Source organism: Choloepus didactylus, chromosome 25 (genome assembly GCF_015220235.1).
Source record: "Choloepus didactylus isolate mChoDid1 chromosome 25, mChoDid1.pri, whole genome shotgun sequence".
Lineage (NCBI taxonomy): Eukaryota > Metazoa > Chordata > Mammalia > Pilosa > Megalonychidae > Choloepus > Choloepus didactylus.
The window spans coordinates 6,486,124-6,501,401 of NC_051331.1; the positions used below are offsets into that span (position 1 = coordinate 6,486,124).

At 57.9% G+C, this 15,278-nt stretch overlaps 1 protein-coding gene across 16 annotated transcripts in view; it reads left to right on the forward strand.

The window, feature by feature from the left end:
* The window catches only part of SMARCA4 (SWI/SNF related, matrix associated, actin dependent regulator of chromatin, subfamily a, member 4), a 107,744-nt gene that overhangs the window by 9,950 nt on the left and 82,516 nt on the right, over positions 1 to 15,278 (forward strand). For 8 of the 16 annotated variants that reach the window (XR_005214149.1, XM_037817925.1, XM_037817926.1 and 5 more), the window contains exons 2-9: positions 5,550 to 5,799; positions 6,182 to 6,238; positions 7,369 to 7,501; positions 8,371 to 8,757; positions 9,009 to 9,218; positions 10,582 to 10,840; positions 12,886 to 13,012; positions 14,171 to 14,344. Coding sequence is in view for 15 of the 16 variants with exons in the window: in XM_037817925.1 (XP_037673853.1) it covers positions 5,578 to 5,799; positions 6,182 to 6,238; positions 7,369 to 7,501; positions 8,371 to 8,757; positions 9,009 to 9,218; positions 10,582 to 10,840; positions 12,886 to 13,012; positions 14,171 to 14,344 (1,569 nt within the window). In the remaining variant the exon portion in view is untranslated. Of the gene's footprint in view, positions 1 to 5,549; positions 5,800 to 6,181; positions 6,244 to 7,368; positions 7,502 to 8,370; positions 8,758 to 9,008; positions 9,219 to 10,581; positions 10,841 to 12,885; positions 13,013 to 14,170; positions 14,345 to 15,278 lie in introns of those variants that run through there. The other 8 variants (XM_037817935.1, XM_037817936.1, XM_037817937.1 and 5 more) reach the window with 5 other exon arrangements.

The following is a 15,278-nucleotide window of genomic DNA, read 5'->3' on the forward strand; positions in this document are numbered from 1 at the left end:
GGGGATTGTAGCCTCCCAGATTTGTGCCCCTTGATCTCCGGGGCAGACTGTGGCCCTCGACAGCTGGCCCTCGTGTGCACCCAGGGTCCGCACCACACAGCCTCTGTTTCCCGAGCGGAGAAGCCAGCCTGTTGCCCTCTGAGCTGCAAGCAGGAGTGTTTCTCAAGGTGCGTACTGGGAGGGAGGTGAGCTGAGGAAGCAAGCTCTGCACAGCAGTTCCTTCTTCTGTGGCTCCCGTATGGGGGAAGGAGCCCCTGCCCTGTGGCTGTGTCAGGAGGACTGAAGGACTTGCGCGTGAGGCAGCTGGCACAGGACCTGATGAGCAGTGAGTGGCCACCGCTCAGGAACTGGGAGGGCCCTTCCTGCCTCAAGGTGCTGGCCGTGACCCCTGAGAGAGGCACTGGTCTCAGCCCCAGTGTTGAGAGGAGGAAACCGAGGCACAGGGAGCCCGAGTCGCTTGTCCGGAGCTGGGCAGTTAGCAGGTGGCGGTGCCGGCTCCGGAGCTCACATTCCCGAGTCGGGGCGGTGCTGAGGCGCGTTCCACGGTGGCCTTGGCCCTGGGCCTTGGGGGACCCATCTGTCAGCCGGGGCCATAGATTGTCCCCACGCATCGTGTGGCGATGAGGGATCAGAGAGTCAGTCTGTCATTACCACCCCGGGGGGCCCTGCCCCTGCTGCGCCCCTCTGGCTGTGACTTCCTTCTCTCCGATTTCTGTGGGACCAACACCCACCTACCCCCACTCCCCCAAGCAGCTGAAAATCATTGGGAGGCAGAGGCAGGTCACATTCCCCCTGGATTTAAAATATCCCATTCCTCCCTGTGTCTTCACATCCTTGGAGTAGACAGAGTGCCCTTAAAAAGACCTCAAAAGACAGTGAATCGCAAAAGACAGAAATTTGATAAATTGGACTTCAGAAAAATGTCTTCCTCACCAGACACTGGTAAGAGAGTGCAGCTGCAGGTCACAGACAGAAGGAGGTGGCAGCCACCCCGCGTCCCTAAGAAGAAGAGAGCAGAAGCCTGGGCACCTCACAAGAGTGGACGTGTGGGGGGCCCTGGAGCGGGGGAAAGATGCTCGGCCCCAGCCCTGGTGGTCAGGAGGGAAAGTTCAAATAAAATCCTAATAAGATAGTGTCATATGCCTGCCAGACCCCGGGAAGGAGAAAAGGGAAAAAGACTGAGGGCCCCAAGCGCTGGCGCCAACACAGAGCAGCCATGCCCCGCACCCCTGGCTGGGAACACCCGCAGCAGCTCTCCGACCTGCGTCCGTGGCTCCTCGTGGCCAGCAGTTCTGCTCCTGGAAGCTCAAGGAAAAAGCAAACTTGGGTCCACCAAGCGGTTCAGGGCAGCTCTGCTCACGAGGGCCCAAGACTGGTAGCCCACTGTTCCGGTTTGCTAATGCTGCTGTTATTCACAACACCAGAAATGGATTGGCTTTTATAAAGGGGGTTTATTTGTTTACTAGTTACAGTCTTAAGGCCATTAAGTGTCCAAGGTAAGGCATCAACAATCAGGTACCTTCACTGGAGAAAGGCCATTGGCGTCTGGAAAACCTCTGTTAGCTGGGAAGGCACGTGGCTGGCGTCTTCTGATCACAGGTGGTGTTTCAAAATGGCGTTCTCCAAAATGTCTGTGTGTCAGCTTTTCAGGGCAGACTCTGGGCTAGTACATCCAAACCATCCGTAAAACTCTGCTTTCAACGGCCGTCTTCAAAATGTCTGTGTAAGTTGCAGCAGCAAGCTGTGTCTGTCTGAGCTTCTTATAGGGCTCTAGTAAACTAATCAAGGCCCACTCTGAACGGGCGGGGCCACACCTCCATGTAAGTTATCCAATCAGAGTCGTCACCCACAGTTGGGTGGGTCACATCTCCATGGACACAACACAATCCAAAGGTTCCAACTTAATCAACACTATCTCGTCTGCCCCCACAAGATTGCATCAAAGAACATGGCTTTTTCTGGGGGACATAACATATCCACACCAGCACACCCACTGTCCAGCAGCAGGAGAAGGGGCAGGTGAGAAAGGACACTGCCCACTGCCGTCTGTGCTGGCGTAGCTGACGTTCCTGGACGTAACGCTAAGCGGAAGGGCACCATCCAATTCTATTTCTATACAAGGTTCAGTCACAGGCCGAATGGGCCCATGGTGGTAAAGTCAAAACCATGGTCCCCCTTGGGGGCCGCCCGTGGAAGTTCTGTATGTAATCCAGAATGTGTCTAGAGCGGTGACTTCCGAGTCAGCTCCCACTGGGTGCTCGTCGCCATGGCTACCGTTAGGGAAAAGATCCGTTTCCAGGGATGACGAGCATTTTTATTTGGCTGCTGGTTTCAGTTGGCTTGACTTAGAATAAAGACCTCTGATTGAGAAAGAAACCGTGAGCCACCACACAGTGCAGGGTTCACTTAGTGTTTTTTCCCATCCATATGGGGCTCTGGGGCTGGAGGGACGCACCCCAGAGCCGGGTGTCCTCGACCCCCCAGCCTTGCTCACTCGGCTTCCCCACCTGTGGGGTGCAGTGGCAGGTCCACACTCCCCGTGGGCCAGCCCAGGGCCAGCGCCTTCAGGATCCAGGATTTGCCCCTCGGCAGAAGAAATGCAGGGCCTGGACACTTTTTCCCTTAACCAGAGGCCAGGGTGGCATCTCGTCATCAACCCGGTACCGTTTCTGTAGCAAAATGTGTAAAGGTTCTCACGAAGCTGACTCAGGTCCGATTTTGCTTCCATGTCAATTTGTCTCACTTTCATTAAAAATAGAAAGTTTGGTTTTTGCAAGCACCAGCAGTGACACCCTAACGTAAACAGTGCTCTGTGGCTACTAGTACAGTTACAACGATATGCTCTCATCAGTTGTGGCAAAGATGCCGCACTCGTGCAAAGTGTTAAAAATGGGGGCAGGCGTGTGGGAACTCTGCATTTCCTGCATGATCTTTCTGTAAACCTACAACTTCTGTAATTAAAAAAACAAACAAAAGCTCGCCTAGAATGTGCTGGATAATTCCACGGCAAGCGTGTGTGCAGAACAGTCTGGAAGGCAGGCGCTGGGTCCTGACTGGGTCCCCCCGCCAATGCTGGGCAGCTCCCAGCCTCCTCCCCCCACAGACACCCCGTCCCCACCAGGCCAGGGGGACACAGCCCTTGCTGGCAGGGGAGACGAGGGCACGGTTTCCCTTCCGCCTCTGCCAGGGTTGCGAGTACACACCTCTGGGTGTGGCAGGGTGTTGGATGATTTTACATTTCTGTGTTCTTTTGGTGTTTTCCAGATTTCAGCCATGAGAATGTCTGACCTTGTTCTCTTTCCGAACATAAAATTTTTATTTAAGGCCGTGTATCTGTACAACAGACTCTGGGTTGCCTGAAAACAGAACCCTTATTATAGAAAGGATTTATGAAATTTACCAGCCATCATCCTGTTAAAACAACAATCATTTACCAATATTGTTGGGTTTTTAAAACCTGATTTTTATTTATTTATTTATTTGTTTGTTTATTTATTTAAATTTTTGTAGAGACTCTGGGTGATTCAGTTTTGGGTATTGGTTTTTACTTTTTTTTATAGCAATATTTTTCAAACATCAGACACTTGACTGTCGCTCATAGATATTTGAGATATCAGAGTACCATTATTTATGTAATACTTCTCTTTAAGTGAATCTGCTTTTTAAAACTTAAGTTCCTTTGTTTTAAAGGAAGCTTGGTCACACTGCCTTCAATGGGAAAACCAGTCTCACTGGTTTCTGTTGAATTTACGAAGGCCTTTCAGATGCTGTGGCCTGCAAGGCTCGGAGGTGTCTTGCTCTCTCTCTCTTAAATAGGAAGGCTAGCGGGTATTAGAGCTGTGTGAAGGGGACGTGAGCAGTTTGCTGAGCACGTTCTCTTAGATGTGATCCAGCAGATGGCAGGAGGGGGGAGGCCCCAGGAGATGTGCACTACTGGCACTGCCACTGTGCCCCCAACTTCTGAGACCACCCCTTGCTCGTATAGCCTGTGAGTGGATTTTGTTTAAGTTCAATTTTATTGAGATATATTCACATACCATAAAATCATCCATGGTGTACAGTCAGCTGTTCACATTACCATCACATACTTGTGCATTCATCACCCCAATCCATTTCTTGAACATCTTCCTTGTACCAGAAAAAGTGAAAGTAAGGATAAAAAAGAAAAGTAAAACAGAACACCAAAATCATTCCCTCCCTCCCACCCTGTTTTTCGCCTAGTTTTTTGTCCTCATTTTTCTACTCATCCATCCATACACTGGATAAAGGGAGTGTGATCCACAAGGTTTTCACAATCACATTGTCACCCCTTGTAAGCTACATCATTATACAATTGTCTTCAAGAGTCAAGGCTACTGGGTTGCAGTTTGATAGTTTCAGGTATTTTCTTCTAGCTATTCCAATGCATTAAAACCTAAAAAGAGTTATCTATATAGTGCATGAAAATGCCCTCCAGAGTGACTTCTCGGCTCCATTTGAAATCTCTCAGCCACTGAAGCTTTATTTCGTTTCATTTCACTTCCCCCTTTTGGTAAAGAAGATGTTCTCAATCCCACGATGCTGGGTCCAGGCTCATCCCCGGGAGTCATATCTGACGTTGCCAGGGAGATTTATATCCCTGGGAGTGTGAACAGATTTTTAAAATTGTGGTAGCATATATAAAACATAAATTTGCCTTTTTAACTGTTTTTACACATGTAGTTCAGTGGCACTAATTACTTTCACAGCGTTGTGCTACTATCACCACCTTCCATCACCAAGCTCTCTTTATCGCCCCAAACAGAAATTCTACCTTCTTTGGTCAAGAACTCCCCATCCCTGCCCTCAGCCCCTCGTAACCTCTAATCTACTCTCTGTCTCTGAATTGGAATATTCTACATACTTCCTACAAGTGGAATTGCGCAATATTTGCCCTTTTGTGCCTGGCTTCTTTCATCCAGCGTGATGTCATCAAGGGTCGTCTGTGTTGTAGCACGGATCAGAGCTTCTGTCCTTTCTGTGGCTGAATAATGTTCCATTGTGGGGTTGGACCACGTTTGTTTCTCCATTCACCTGTTGATGGACCCATGGGCTGCTGTGAATAATTCCATGACGAACACTGGTGTGAAAAATCTGTTGGAGTCCCTGCTTTCGATCCTTCGGGTATATACCCAGCGGTGGAATTGCCGGGTCACATGGTGATTCTGTGTGTGACTTTTTGAGGAACGACCAAGCTGTCTTCCAGTAGCCTAGAAGGTTCCAGTTTCTCCGCATCCTCACCAGCACGTGTCATTGTGTGTTTTTACAGAAATAGCCACCCTAGGGGGTGTGACGCGGTATCTTGTCATGGTTTTGATGTGCATTTCCCTGACGGCCTCAAGCCTTGGCCCAGTTTTTAACCTGGGCTGTTGTTTCTTGCTGAGCGTGTCTGATCTGAGTCTGTATCCCGGGATCATTTCCTCCAGGAAGAACAGAGGAGGGAAGGTTTGGGAGGCCGGGTGCTGTGGGCCCCCCTGGCTGCCCCGCCGCTGGCCGCCGTCCCCTGACTGCCCGGATCATCTTTCCGGCAGGTGACCACTGTGCGCAGCCGCCGAGAGGATGTCCGCGTCAGAACCCCCGCTGGGTGGGACCCCGCGGCCAGGACCCTCCCCGGGCCCGGGCCCCTCCCCGGGAGCCATGCTGGGCCCCAGCCCGGGACCCTCGCCTGGCTCTGCCCACAGCATGATGGGGCCCAGCCCGGGGCCCCCCTCGGCAGGACACCCCATCCCGACCCAGGGGCCTGGAGGGTACCCACAGGACAGCATGCACCAGATGCACAAGGTAGGCAGCCCTGCACCTCTCCCCGTGGCCCTGCGAGCGGTCAGGCCTGTGGGGCCCCCACGCGTGGCACCGGCGGGGGGAGCAGCAGCGGGTCACAGCCCCCAGGACCCGGCAGCCACCCGGCCCGGGTCTCCCACACTCACCTTCCCTGTTGGAAATACCACAGCACTGGTCTTTTTGTAAATGTGGCAGAAAACATTCAAGCCCCTACTTGGAGGCGCACAGCACATGCGTCCCTCCACGCTGTGCTGCCGGGTCCCAGCCGCTGCTGAGCCCCGCCACCCGCGCAGGGAGCAGGGCCGCGGCCTCTCCCGCTGCCTTGAGCCCAGGCCTAGTCATGTCTGCTCCGAGTTGATCAGGGTTGCTTTTGCTTCCAACCCAGAATGTTCCAGGCTGGTGGTGGGAGGAAGTGGCCCCCGATGCGTGTGAGCATCTGAAAGTAAGGTGCTGTTTCCCAAGCACGCCAGGGACCCTGGGAGGCCCCGTGGAGGGGTCTGGCCGGGCCCTGCCTTGCTGTCTCCTCCCACTTCTGTTGCCTCCCTCCTGGGAAGCTGCTGGTGCCCAGGCCGGTCTCCCCACAGCACGGCCCCTGCTCTCTGCCTCTGCTCCTTCCACTTCTTCCTCTTGCACTGCCCACCCGTGCCACGCTCTCCTGGCAAGTGTCTGTCTGGCAGCTGCCGTGTGTCCGGCACAGTGCACGGAGCCCCTGCTGGGTGGGGGGCGAGCCCATCAGGCGGCCCTCGCAGCCCCGGGAAGAGGGGCAGGGGCGGCACGGCCCTCGCGGTGCCCTCACGTCCCAGGGGCCCACCCCTTACTGCCCGGGTGGCGCCTCTCGCCCGCCAGGAGCCCAGTCGATAATCCACGGGGAGCAGGCCACGTGCGTCAGCCGGTGCCTAGCCACGTGCCCTGGCTCTCAGTGGAGACCGTTCCAGAAAGAAAGTACCTGATCCTGAGCCCTAGGAAGGAAAACGTTCCACAGAGGGCTGACAGGCTCCTCAGGGGGGTTGCCCAGTGCCGTGGGCAGCCGTTCCCCAGTTCACAGATGAGGGGCCGAGGCTCAACTCCAGGGAGATGCTGATGAGCGGGCAGAGGTCTCCCTGCAGCCTCCCAGGGAAGAGGGTCCTTGCCTTGGAGGGCTGGTGCTTGGGTGCCCCGTGAGATGCCCTGGGAGCCTGGTGTCCAGCTCAAGCTGCTCCTCGATTGGGAGCTGTCACTTGTGTTCTTTCCCAGTGGATGTGGCCGGCTCCTGGGACTCTCCCCTCCCCACTGCCCCCTTCCCCAGCGCAGCCCCCAGCCTCCCGGCCATGGACCTCATGGAAGTGTGCACGCCCCAGGTGGCCGCTCTGCCCCGTGACGGCCCTCACCCTGCATCTGCCTTGCCACCCGCGAGGGTGTCGAGGCCTGTGGCCAGCACGTGCCCTTCCTGGTCCCGTCCGCCACCCGGTGCCCGCTGCGGGGGCTGTCGCTCACACGTCTCTGACGGTGTGGCCCGTCCCTCGGGCGGGTCTGTGCCACGTGGCCTCCCCCTCCCACATAGCTGATCCGCTCTCTCCCTACCTGTCGTCGCAGCCGCTGGAGTCCCTGCACGACAAGGGCCTGTCGGACGACCCCCGCTACGGCCAGATGAAGGGCATGGGCATGCGATCGGGGGCCCACGCGGGGATGGGGCCCCCCCCGAGCCCCATGGACCAGCACTCGCAAGGTATGGGCTGTCCCCGTCCTGCCTTGTCTTCGCGGCACACTGCGGGGTCCGGAAGTTGTTTTCTGCACCAGGTCTCCCCTTGGTGGATGTGGGAGGTTCTGGGGCAGTGCAGGAGAAGGGAGGTGCTGCCGGGCGGGGGGCTGCTGGCTTTGTTCCAGCCGTCTTTGGCCAGAGCAACCCCCGGGGTGGACGCCTGGTGTCTTCTGAGGGCTGGTCAAAGAGCGGTCCTCAACCCATAACACGTAAGACCCACTGAAGCTGAATCCTGGGGTGAATTCTGTGCCCGCCAGCCTTCCTGGTGGCTCTCGTGTGCAGGGACATCTGGGAAGCGGTGGCCTAGTGACTGACTAGCTCTGCCCACCATCCGGGGCTGGAGCCCCCAGGGGCTCCCCAGGTCCTGGAGACGAGGGGGCTGGGCTGGGCCAGCCAGAGGGGCAGGCCTCACACCGAGGCAGGAGGGGAAAGGAAATCCAGGACAGAGCCCGGGCTTCTGTTGCCTCTCCCGGCTGTGGCTGTCGGCAGCTCCCTGAAACAGCCCAAGCAGAGCTGGTTGTGCAGATTGGCGGGCACGACTGCTCGTGGGCCCCTCTGGGCACCTTGTTTGACTCCCGAGGGCAGAGGGCACGTGGCAGCCCACAGGCTTTAGATGGGCACCTGTAAGGGCGGCAGAGAGGTTTCCGGCACCGCCTCTGCCTCGAAAGTCCCAAAGAGGATCTTTGGCGACAGACAGGAGTGATGGTTGCACAGCGTCGTGAATGTGACTAACACTCCTGGCCTCCCGTGAAAGTGGCTGAAATGGGCCACGTTCCGTCGTGCAAACGTGACCACCATGCAAATTTCAAAGAGAAATTCCGGATGTTTCCCTGCAGGCTACCCCTCGCCCCTGGGCGGTTCCGAGCACGCCTCCAGCCCAGTTCCGGCCAGCGGCCCATCCTCGGGCCCCCAGCTGTCCTCTGGGCCAGGCGGGGCCCCCCTGGATGCCACCGACCCCCAGGCCTTGGGGCAGCAGAACCGCGGCCCGACCCCCTTCAACCAGAACCAGCTGCACCAGCTGCGGGCGCAGATCATGGCCTACAAGATGCTGGCCCGGGGGCAGCCCCTCCCCGACCACCTGCAGATGGCCGTGCAGGGCAAGCGGCCGATGCCAGGCATGCAGCAGCAGATGCCCACGCTACCTCTGCCCTCCGTCTCTGCCACTGGCCCCGGCCCCGGCCCCAGCCCAGGCCCGGCAGCTCCTAACTATAGCAGGCCCCACGGTAAGGCCCACCAAGCACGGTCCAAGGCCAGGCCTCGCTGTTGCCCCTTGGGGTGGCCCGGGCAGGTGGGGTGCTATCGCCCGCTCTCCTGTCTCCCCAGCTCCTTCCCTGGAGAGGCCCACATCCCGGGAGGGGCTTGGTGCAGGGGGTTTCCCAGCATCCCCTGGAACCCAGGCCTGCCCTCGGGGATGGTGCACGTCTCCACCCTGGACGCGTCTAATTCTCTTCCGCTTGTTTCTCCCTTCTCATAGGTATGGGAGGGCCCAACATGCCGCCCCCGGGACCCTCAGGTGTGCCCCCCGGGATGCCAGGCCAGCCCCCGGGAGGGCCTCCCAAGCCCTGGCCCGAAGGTAACGTGCTGCCCTCGTGGGACAGGTGTGATGTGTGCTCGCCAGATGCACACCCTGAGAAGAGCCCGGTGGAAGGAGAAGGGGCCGGGGCCCATCCTCCCCAGCGGAGCCGTGCGTTGTCCTGGTTCCTTTTATTCCACTGTCCCTGCTTGGCTCCCACCCCTGGGTTCCTGCCCGCTGGGGTCCTGGGACTTGTGGTTGTTCTGGGGTCACTTCAAATCATTAACAGGGAGAGTGAGACCAGCGAGGGCGCCCTCTGGCAACCCCGGAGCAGGGCGTGGGGAGAGGCAGGCCGCAGTGGCCCCTGGGACGCACCCACAGCCGCCCCTCCTCTCGGAGTCCCCACTTCACCCCTACCACACACCCCGACGTGGGTGTGGAAGCTCCCCCTAGGCAGTCTGTCTGCTTCCAGACCATTCCCCACTCGTCCGTCCTCCTGGGTGCCCTTGCTAAGACGGAAAGGTGCTCACATCCTCCCTTGCTTTCAAACCCTCTCGGGGCTCCCCTGACCCTCAGAATGGAGTCCAGACTCCTCCACGTGGCCCGCTGGCCCCCAGCTCTGTTCCCACTCTCCGCTGTGACTCCCACCCTTGCTGGATTGCGCGGCTCTGTGTGCTGCATTTCCACGCGGCCCCTGCCCCAGGCCTCACTCCTCGGCCCGGTTAGACCACCTCCCCCTCTTCAGCGTCTCTGTGGGGTGTTCCCCCCCCGGGGGCCCTCCCTGAGGCCCTGTGGGAGCCCTCAGCACACGGTGGCTTGCATGCTGCGGGGGTTTTCTCTGTCCCTGCTGGGCTGGCATCTGCCAGGGACCGGGTGGTGTTGGCATCACTCGTTTTCCCATCAGGTGGCCGGTGGGCACGTAGTCAGCCCTCAGTGGCACCCGAAAAGGTGGCCGCCTTGGCAGGAGGCCGGGGGGGGTGGAGTGGGGGAGAGGATACAGGATTTGTCTCCTTAGAAGTTCCAGCCCTGGTTTCAAGAGATTGTCTATTTGTTGACTTCTGAATGTCTCACTTGGCCAGCGGGATGTCTTTGAGGGTCGTCCATTTGTGGTGTCGAGACAGTGGCTAAAACAGCCCTGCCCCTGCCCTCTTAGGGACTGGGCCTTAGCCAGGGGCAGCCAAGTGAGAATCTCCTCTCTCAGGGTTGGTGAGAATCGCAGTAGACGAAGGGCAGGGAAAGGCTAGGCCTGTGAGGCCACAGCCCAGGATGACCCAACCCAGGCGGGCACTGGGCCCTGCAGATGTGCACGCTGGGTGGGGGGTCACGCGGGGCTTTGGGAGGGAGCGTTTGAGGTTGAGATCCAGAGGGGGCTGGAGGTGGAGGTGGGACGGCTCAAGGCCCCTGGGCGGGAGGTGACGTGGCCTGGCAGTGGGCGGGTAGGTGGGTGGGCGAGGAGCTGTGTCCCAGGGCAGTGGGCAGCCCAGCCCGGGAGCTGGCCCAGGAACTCACCTCTGCCGCTTGGTTTCCCTCCCAGGACCCCTGGCCAATGCCGCCGCCCCCACGAGCACCCCTCAGAAGCTGATCCCCCCGCAGCCGACGGGCCGCCCTTCCCCGGCGCCCCCCGCCGTCCCGCCCGCCGCCTCCCCCGTGCTGCCGCCCCAGACGCAGTCCCCGGGGCAGCCGGCCCAGCCCGCCCCCACAGTGCCGCTGCACCAGAAGCAGAGCCGCATCACGCCCATCCAGAAGCCCCGGGGCCTCGACCCTGTGGAGATCCTGCAGGAGCGGGAGCACAGGTGAGGGCCCCTCTCTTCTCACCAACTGCTCACAAACCCGGGGGGCTCCCTTCACCCCTTTGGCTTCAATAACTTGCTAGTATGACTGGCAGTAAAACGCCGTGCCAAGGTAATGTTTTATTAGAGCAAGACGGGTACAGGTAAGGAGGAGCCAGCAGAAGGGGGTCACAGAGCGAGGTTCCGGGAGGGCCCCCTGCGCAGGCCCCCGTGTCCTCTCCCTGTGGCATCAGCACGTGACCCCTCAGCACATCGGCTGCCCCAAGCCGGGGTGTCTGGAGTTTTACGGGGGTTTCGTCATGTGACCAGTCCCCCCGGCTAAACGGAAATCCGGTTGTTTCTGGTCTTTTGTATCGAAGAGGGCTGTGGGCGATACACTCAAATAGCTCTCGACTCCCCACGTGCACATACGTCGGTGTGAATCCCTCACGCTGGCATCGCTGGGCTCCAGGGCACTTGGACTGGGAAATTCTGTGGGTTCTGCAGCATTGCGCTCTCTAGAGATCATACGGGTACACGCGTGGATGAAAGCGTCTGCTGCTTCCAACACCGGGCCTCGTCCGACTTGGGTTCATCAGCTTCAAGAAACCCGGCCACGGGCTGTGCTGTGGGCCCTTCTCAGTCACGGGGCCGCCATCCCCCCGCCCAACAGCCGCTGGGCACTGGGTGGGGGCCGGGGGCGCCCGGCAGGTCTGGGGACGCTCTCCACGCTGCCGGTGCCCTGGGTTCCCTCCCCAAGCACCTTGCCCTTCCGCTTTTCACTCCCACTGTCGTTGGAACTGACTCGTGCAGGGGCCGCCCCCCTCGCCCCATCCGAGCTCCCCCAGGGATGGGCTGTGCCGTGCCTTGCACCAGGTCAGAGCCCCGGACGCGTCAGGAAATCTTTGCCAGATAGTTGGCTGCAAAGCCGCTCCCCGGCGGTGACGTGCCCTTGAGCGCCAGCCCCAGCACCCAGCCACCTCCCGCCAGCTGCATTGGGCTGGCATGCTTCCCCTCCTGTCCCCATTCCCATGCACCCACCATCCGCCAGCTTATCGGGCCCAGACCCTGCTGCCCCCGTGACCCCTGCTCACCCCCTCATCCCCCTGTCCCCTTGGTGAATCCATACAGCTCCCCTCACGCCAGGAAACGGTGCCCTGTCCCCCCACTGCTGCCCACCTGCCTGGAATGCAGCTCCTTCTGGCCCCCCTGCTCCCACTCGTGCTTGTCTGGGCAGTTTCCCACACGGCAGCGTCAAGAATTATCTTCTAGAATTAGCTTACATCACATCAGTTCCTCAGGTGAAAACGTTCCACGAGCTTCCCATTATCCATCCGGTAAATCACTTTCTGTTTGACCCCTGCCTGCTGTGCTGTTTGTGCCTGTCACATTCTCCCGATTCCTCTTCCTGTTTTTTTTTTTTTTAAATGAGTAGGGCTCATTCCTGCCTTGGGGCCTTTGCACGGGCTGTGCTCGGCTTCTGATCATCCAGGCCTAGTGCTGGGTCATCTCTGTTCCAGCCTCCCCACCCCAAGCCTTACCCCTCTGGAATGACCACAGGGATTGACTTTTTTAACTCCTTCATGGCCTGTCTTCCTGACGGCTGTGAGCTCCATGAGAGCCTGGCTGTCAGCTGAGGCCCCACTACCTGGACTGTCCTTGTACACAGTGGGTGCTTGTTAAATATACATGGAAAGACCAAGTCGGGGCTGTCCCACTGAAGCTTCAGAAGCAACCCGTGAGGTTGCTCTCGGGCTTCTCCCCAGTTTACAGGTGAGGACACTGAGGCTCAGCAGTCTGAGTGGGTTCCCATGGCCCCATGTGGTCAGCCCGACTCCAGAGGCTGTGCTCCCCTGCCCTCCCAGGCTTCCCCTTTGCCGTGGCCCCCAAGGCCCGGTTCTTGGGGACCCCTCATGGCCGTCTTCCTCTGTGTCCTGCAGCCCGTGCCCTTTTCTGGCCAGCGTCTACCTCCCTTGAGGAATGGGCTTTCCTGAAAGGGCCCGGGGGGCTCCCGGTGAACCGACGACGGTCCTCACCTCCTGTCCTTTCCTTCTGTCTCTGCACTGCAGGCTGCAGGCTCGCATCGCACACCGAATTCAGGAACTTGAAAACCTTCCCGGGTCCCTGGCCGGGGATTTGCGAACCAAAGCAACCATCGAGCTCAAGGCCCTCAGGCTGCTGAACTTCCAGAGGCAGGTGGGGCTCCCCACCAACGCTGGTGCTGGGTTCAGGCACCTGCTAGCTGGGCAGTTGTTAGACGTGCCCTGAGCAGCAGTGGGTGCCCCTCATGAAAGCTCGCCATCCTGCCGTCCCTCGCCACGTCCCGTACGGTGCTGGGATATCGGCCACTCGTGTGATGGAGAAGAATGTCCCTTCCCTGGGGCAGTAGTTGCCAGCTGGAGGCGGGGACTCGAATGGGTGCATTTCCGAGGGTGGTGTGTATGGGGTTGTGGGAAGTCGGCGGCTGACCTGAGGGTACAAGGGGACCTTCTTGCTAGATTTCCAGATGTGATTGTGTTTTTGACCAGGCTTGTTCTGCCCCCAGTCACTTGCCAGACAGCTTCAACGTCATCATTTGGTTGCTTATGGCATTTAGAAAGCACTGTTTCGGAAACAGCAGCATTCTCTCTTTTTCCCTCTTTTTTTTGTTTTTTCTCAAACTTTTTATTTAGAAATGATTTCAAACTTGCCGGACAATTTAAAAAATAACACAAAACTCATTCAGAGAACCCCGGTATATCCCCTACCTCACCCAGCTACCCAGAGCTACCAGTTTTACCATTCTGCCATATTGGCTGCACCATTCTTTCTATCCATCCATCCACCCATTGGTCCATCTACCTGTCTACCTACCCACTCACCCATCCTCCCATCTGTTTTCTGAACATTTGAGAGCAGGTTGCACACATCGTGTTCTTTTAAACACCTAATATTTCTTGTACATTTCATGATAACAAGGACACTCACTTAAGTAACCACCCGAAGAGCAGTTGTTAAGTTCAGGAAGTTGAATGTTGATGTAAAGCTTACAATCTGTATTCCAGTTTTTTCGCACGTCACAGTAATGTCCTTCGGAGCCTTTTCTCCCGTTATCTGTGCCAGCTCAGGGTCACGTATTGCATTCACTTGTTATCTTCTTCAGTTGCTCCTTCGTCTCTTTGGTTGTGGGAACACAAATACATCCCACATGCTCCCTTGGCAGCCCATCCCGAGCAGGCCGTTCGGCGGCTCGTTCCCCCGTTCGCTGGGCTCCAGGAGGGGCCACGTCCCGGCTGCCGTTCGCCTTGTCCCCGTGTGTCATGGTGGACGTCACAACGTCGGCGCCTGCAGCTGGTTCCCCCTCTCTCCCCAAAGCTGCGCCAGGAGGTGGTGGTGTGCATGCGGCGGGACACGGCCCTGGAGACGGCCCTCAACGCCAAGGCCTACAAGCGCAGCAAGCGGCAGTCCCTGCGCGAGGCCCGCATCACCGAGAAGCTGGAGAAGCAGCAGAAGATCGAGCAGGAGCGCAAGCGCCGGCAGAAGCACCAGGTGGGCCCCGGGCGTGCCCACCGGGGAGGCGCCACCGGCTCTGTTTGCAGATGCGCTGCGTGTTTCTCTTTTTGTTCGTGATAGAATTCCAGGCCCTGAGAAGACTCGGGCGGGCACAGCCAACTCCAGGGCTCTCGTGGTAGGGAAGAGACGGGCCACAGTCAGATCCGCAGATAACATGCTGGGACACGATGGCACATAAGAGAGAGTTAAGCGGGACCAGCGAGCGAGGGAGCAGCCGTTTCAGGCTGAACTGGGGCGGCCTGTGCGAGGAGGTGGGAGCTGAGCAGAGAGCCGCGGGAGGGAGCCGTGTGGACTTGCGGGGGACATGCTTTCCAGATTGAGTGGCAGGTGCAAAGGCCCTGAGGCTGGAATGTGCTGGTGTGTTCTAAGAAAAGCAAGGGTCCTGGTGTTGCCAGAGTGGAGAGAGCCGGAGGGGAGGGAGGGTGGGGCCCAGTGGGCCGCAAGGAGGACCTCGGCTTCTGCCCTGGGTGGCAGCCCTGGAACATTCTGAGCAGACGAGGGACGTGCCGTGTCTTTACCAGATTATTCACGGAGACTAAAATCTCTTATTCAAGTAGATATTGAGAGGGTGATTCTGTTTATTTTTCCTCATGTATATTTCGTACACATTTTCTACAGTCAGAATCTATTACTGGTAAAGTTTAACGTAACGCAGCAAAAGAAAGCCAGTGCTCGGAGCTGACCACTGTACATCCTCCCACCCTTGTTTCTCTATGTGTATATTAATCACAATTGGGATTTTTTTTTTTTTAATTTAACATACATTTTCTTGCTTTTAAATATTGTTGGAACACAGTGTTTACTGTTCACGTTGTGTCCCATCCCATTTCTTAACTTCCGGTCTCCAGTAACCATCGGAGCCAATTCCCTGATGTGTGACGTGCAGCTTAACACTGGGCTGGGCCTCGTG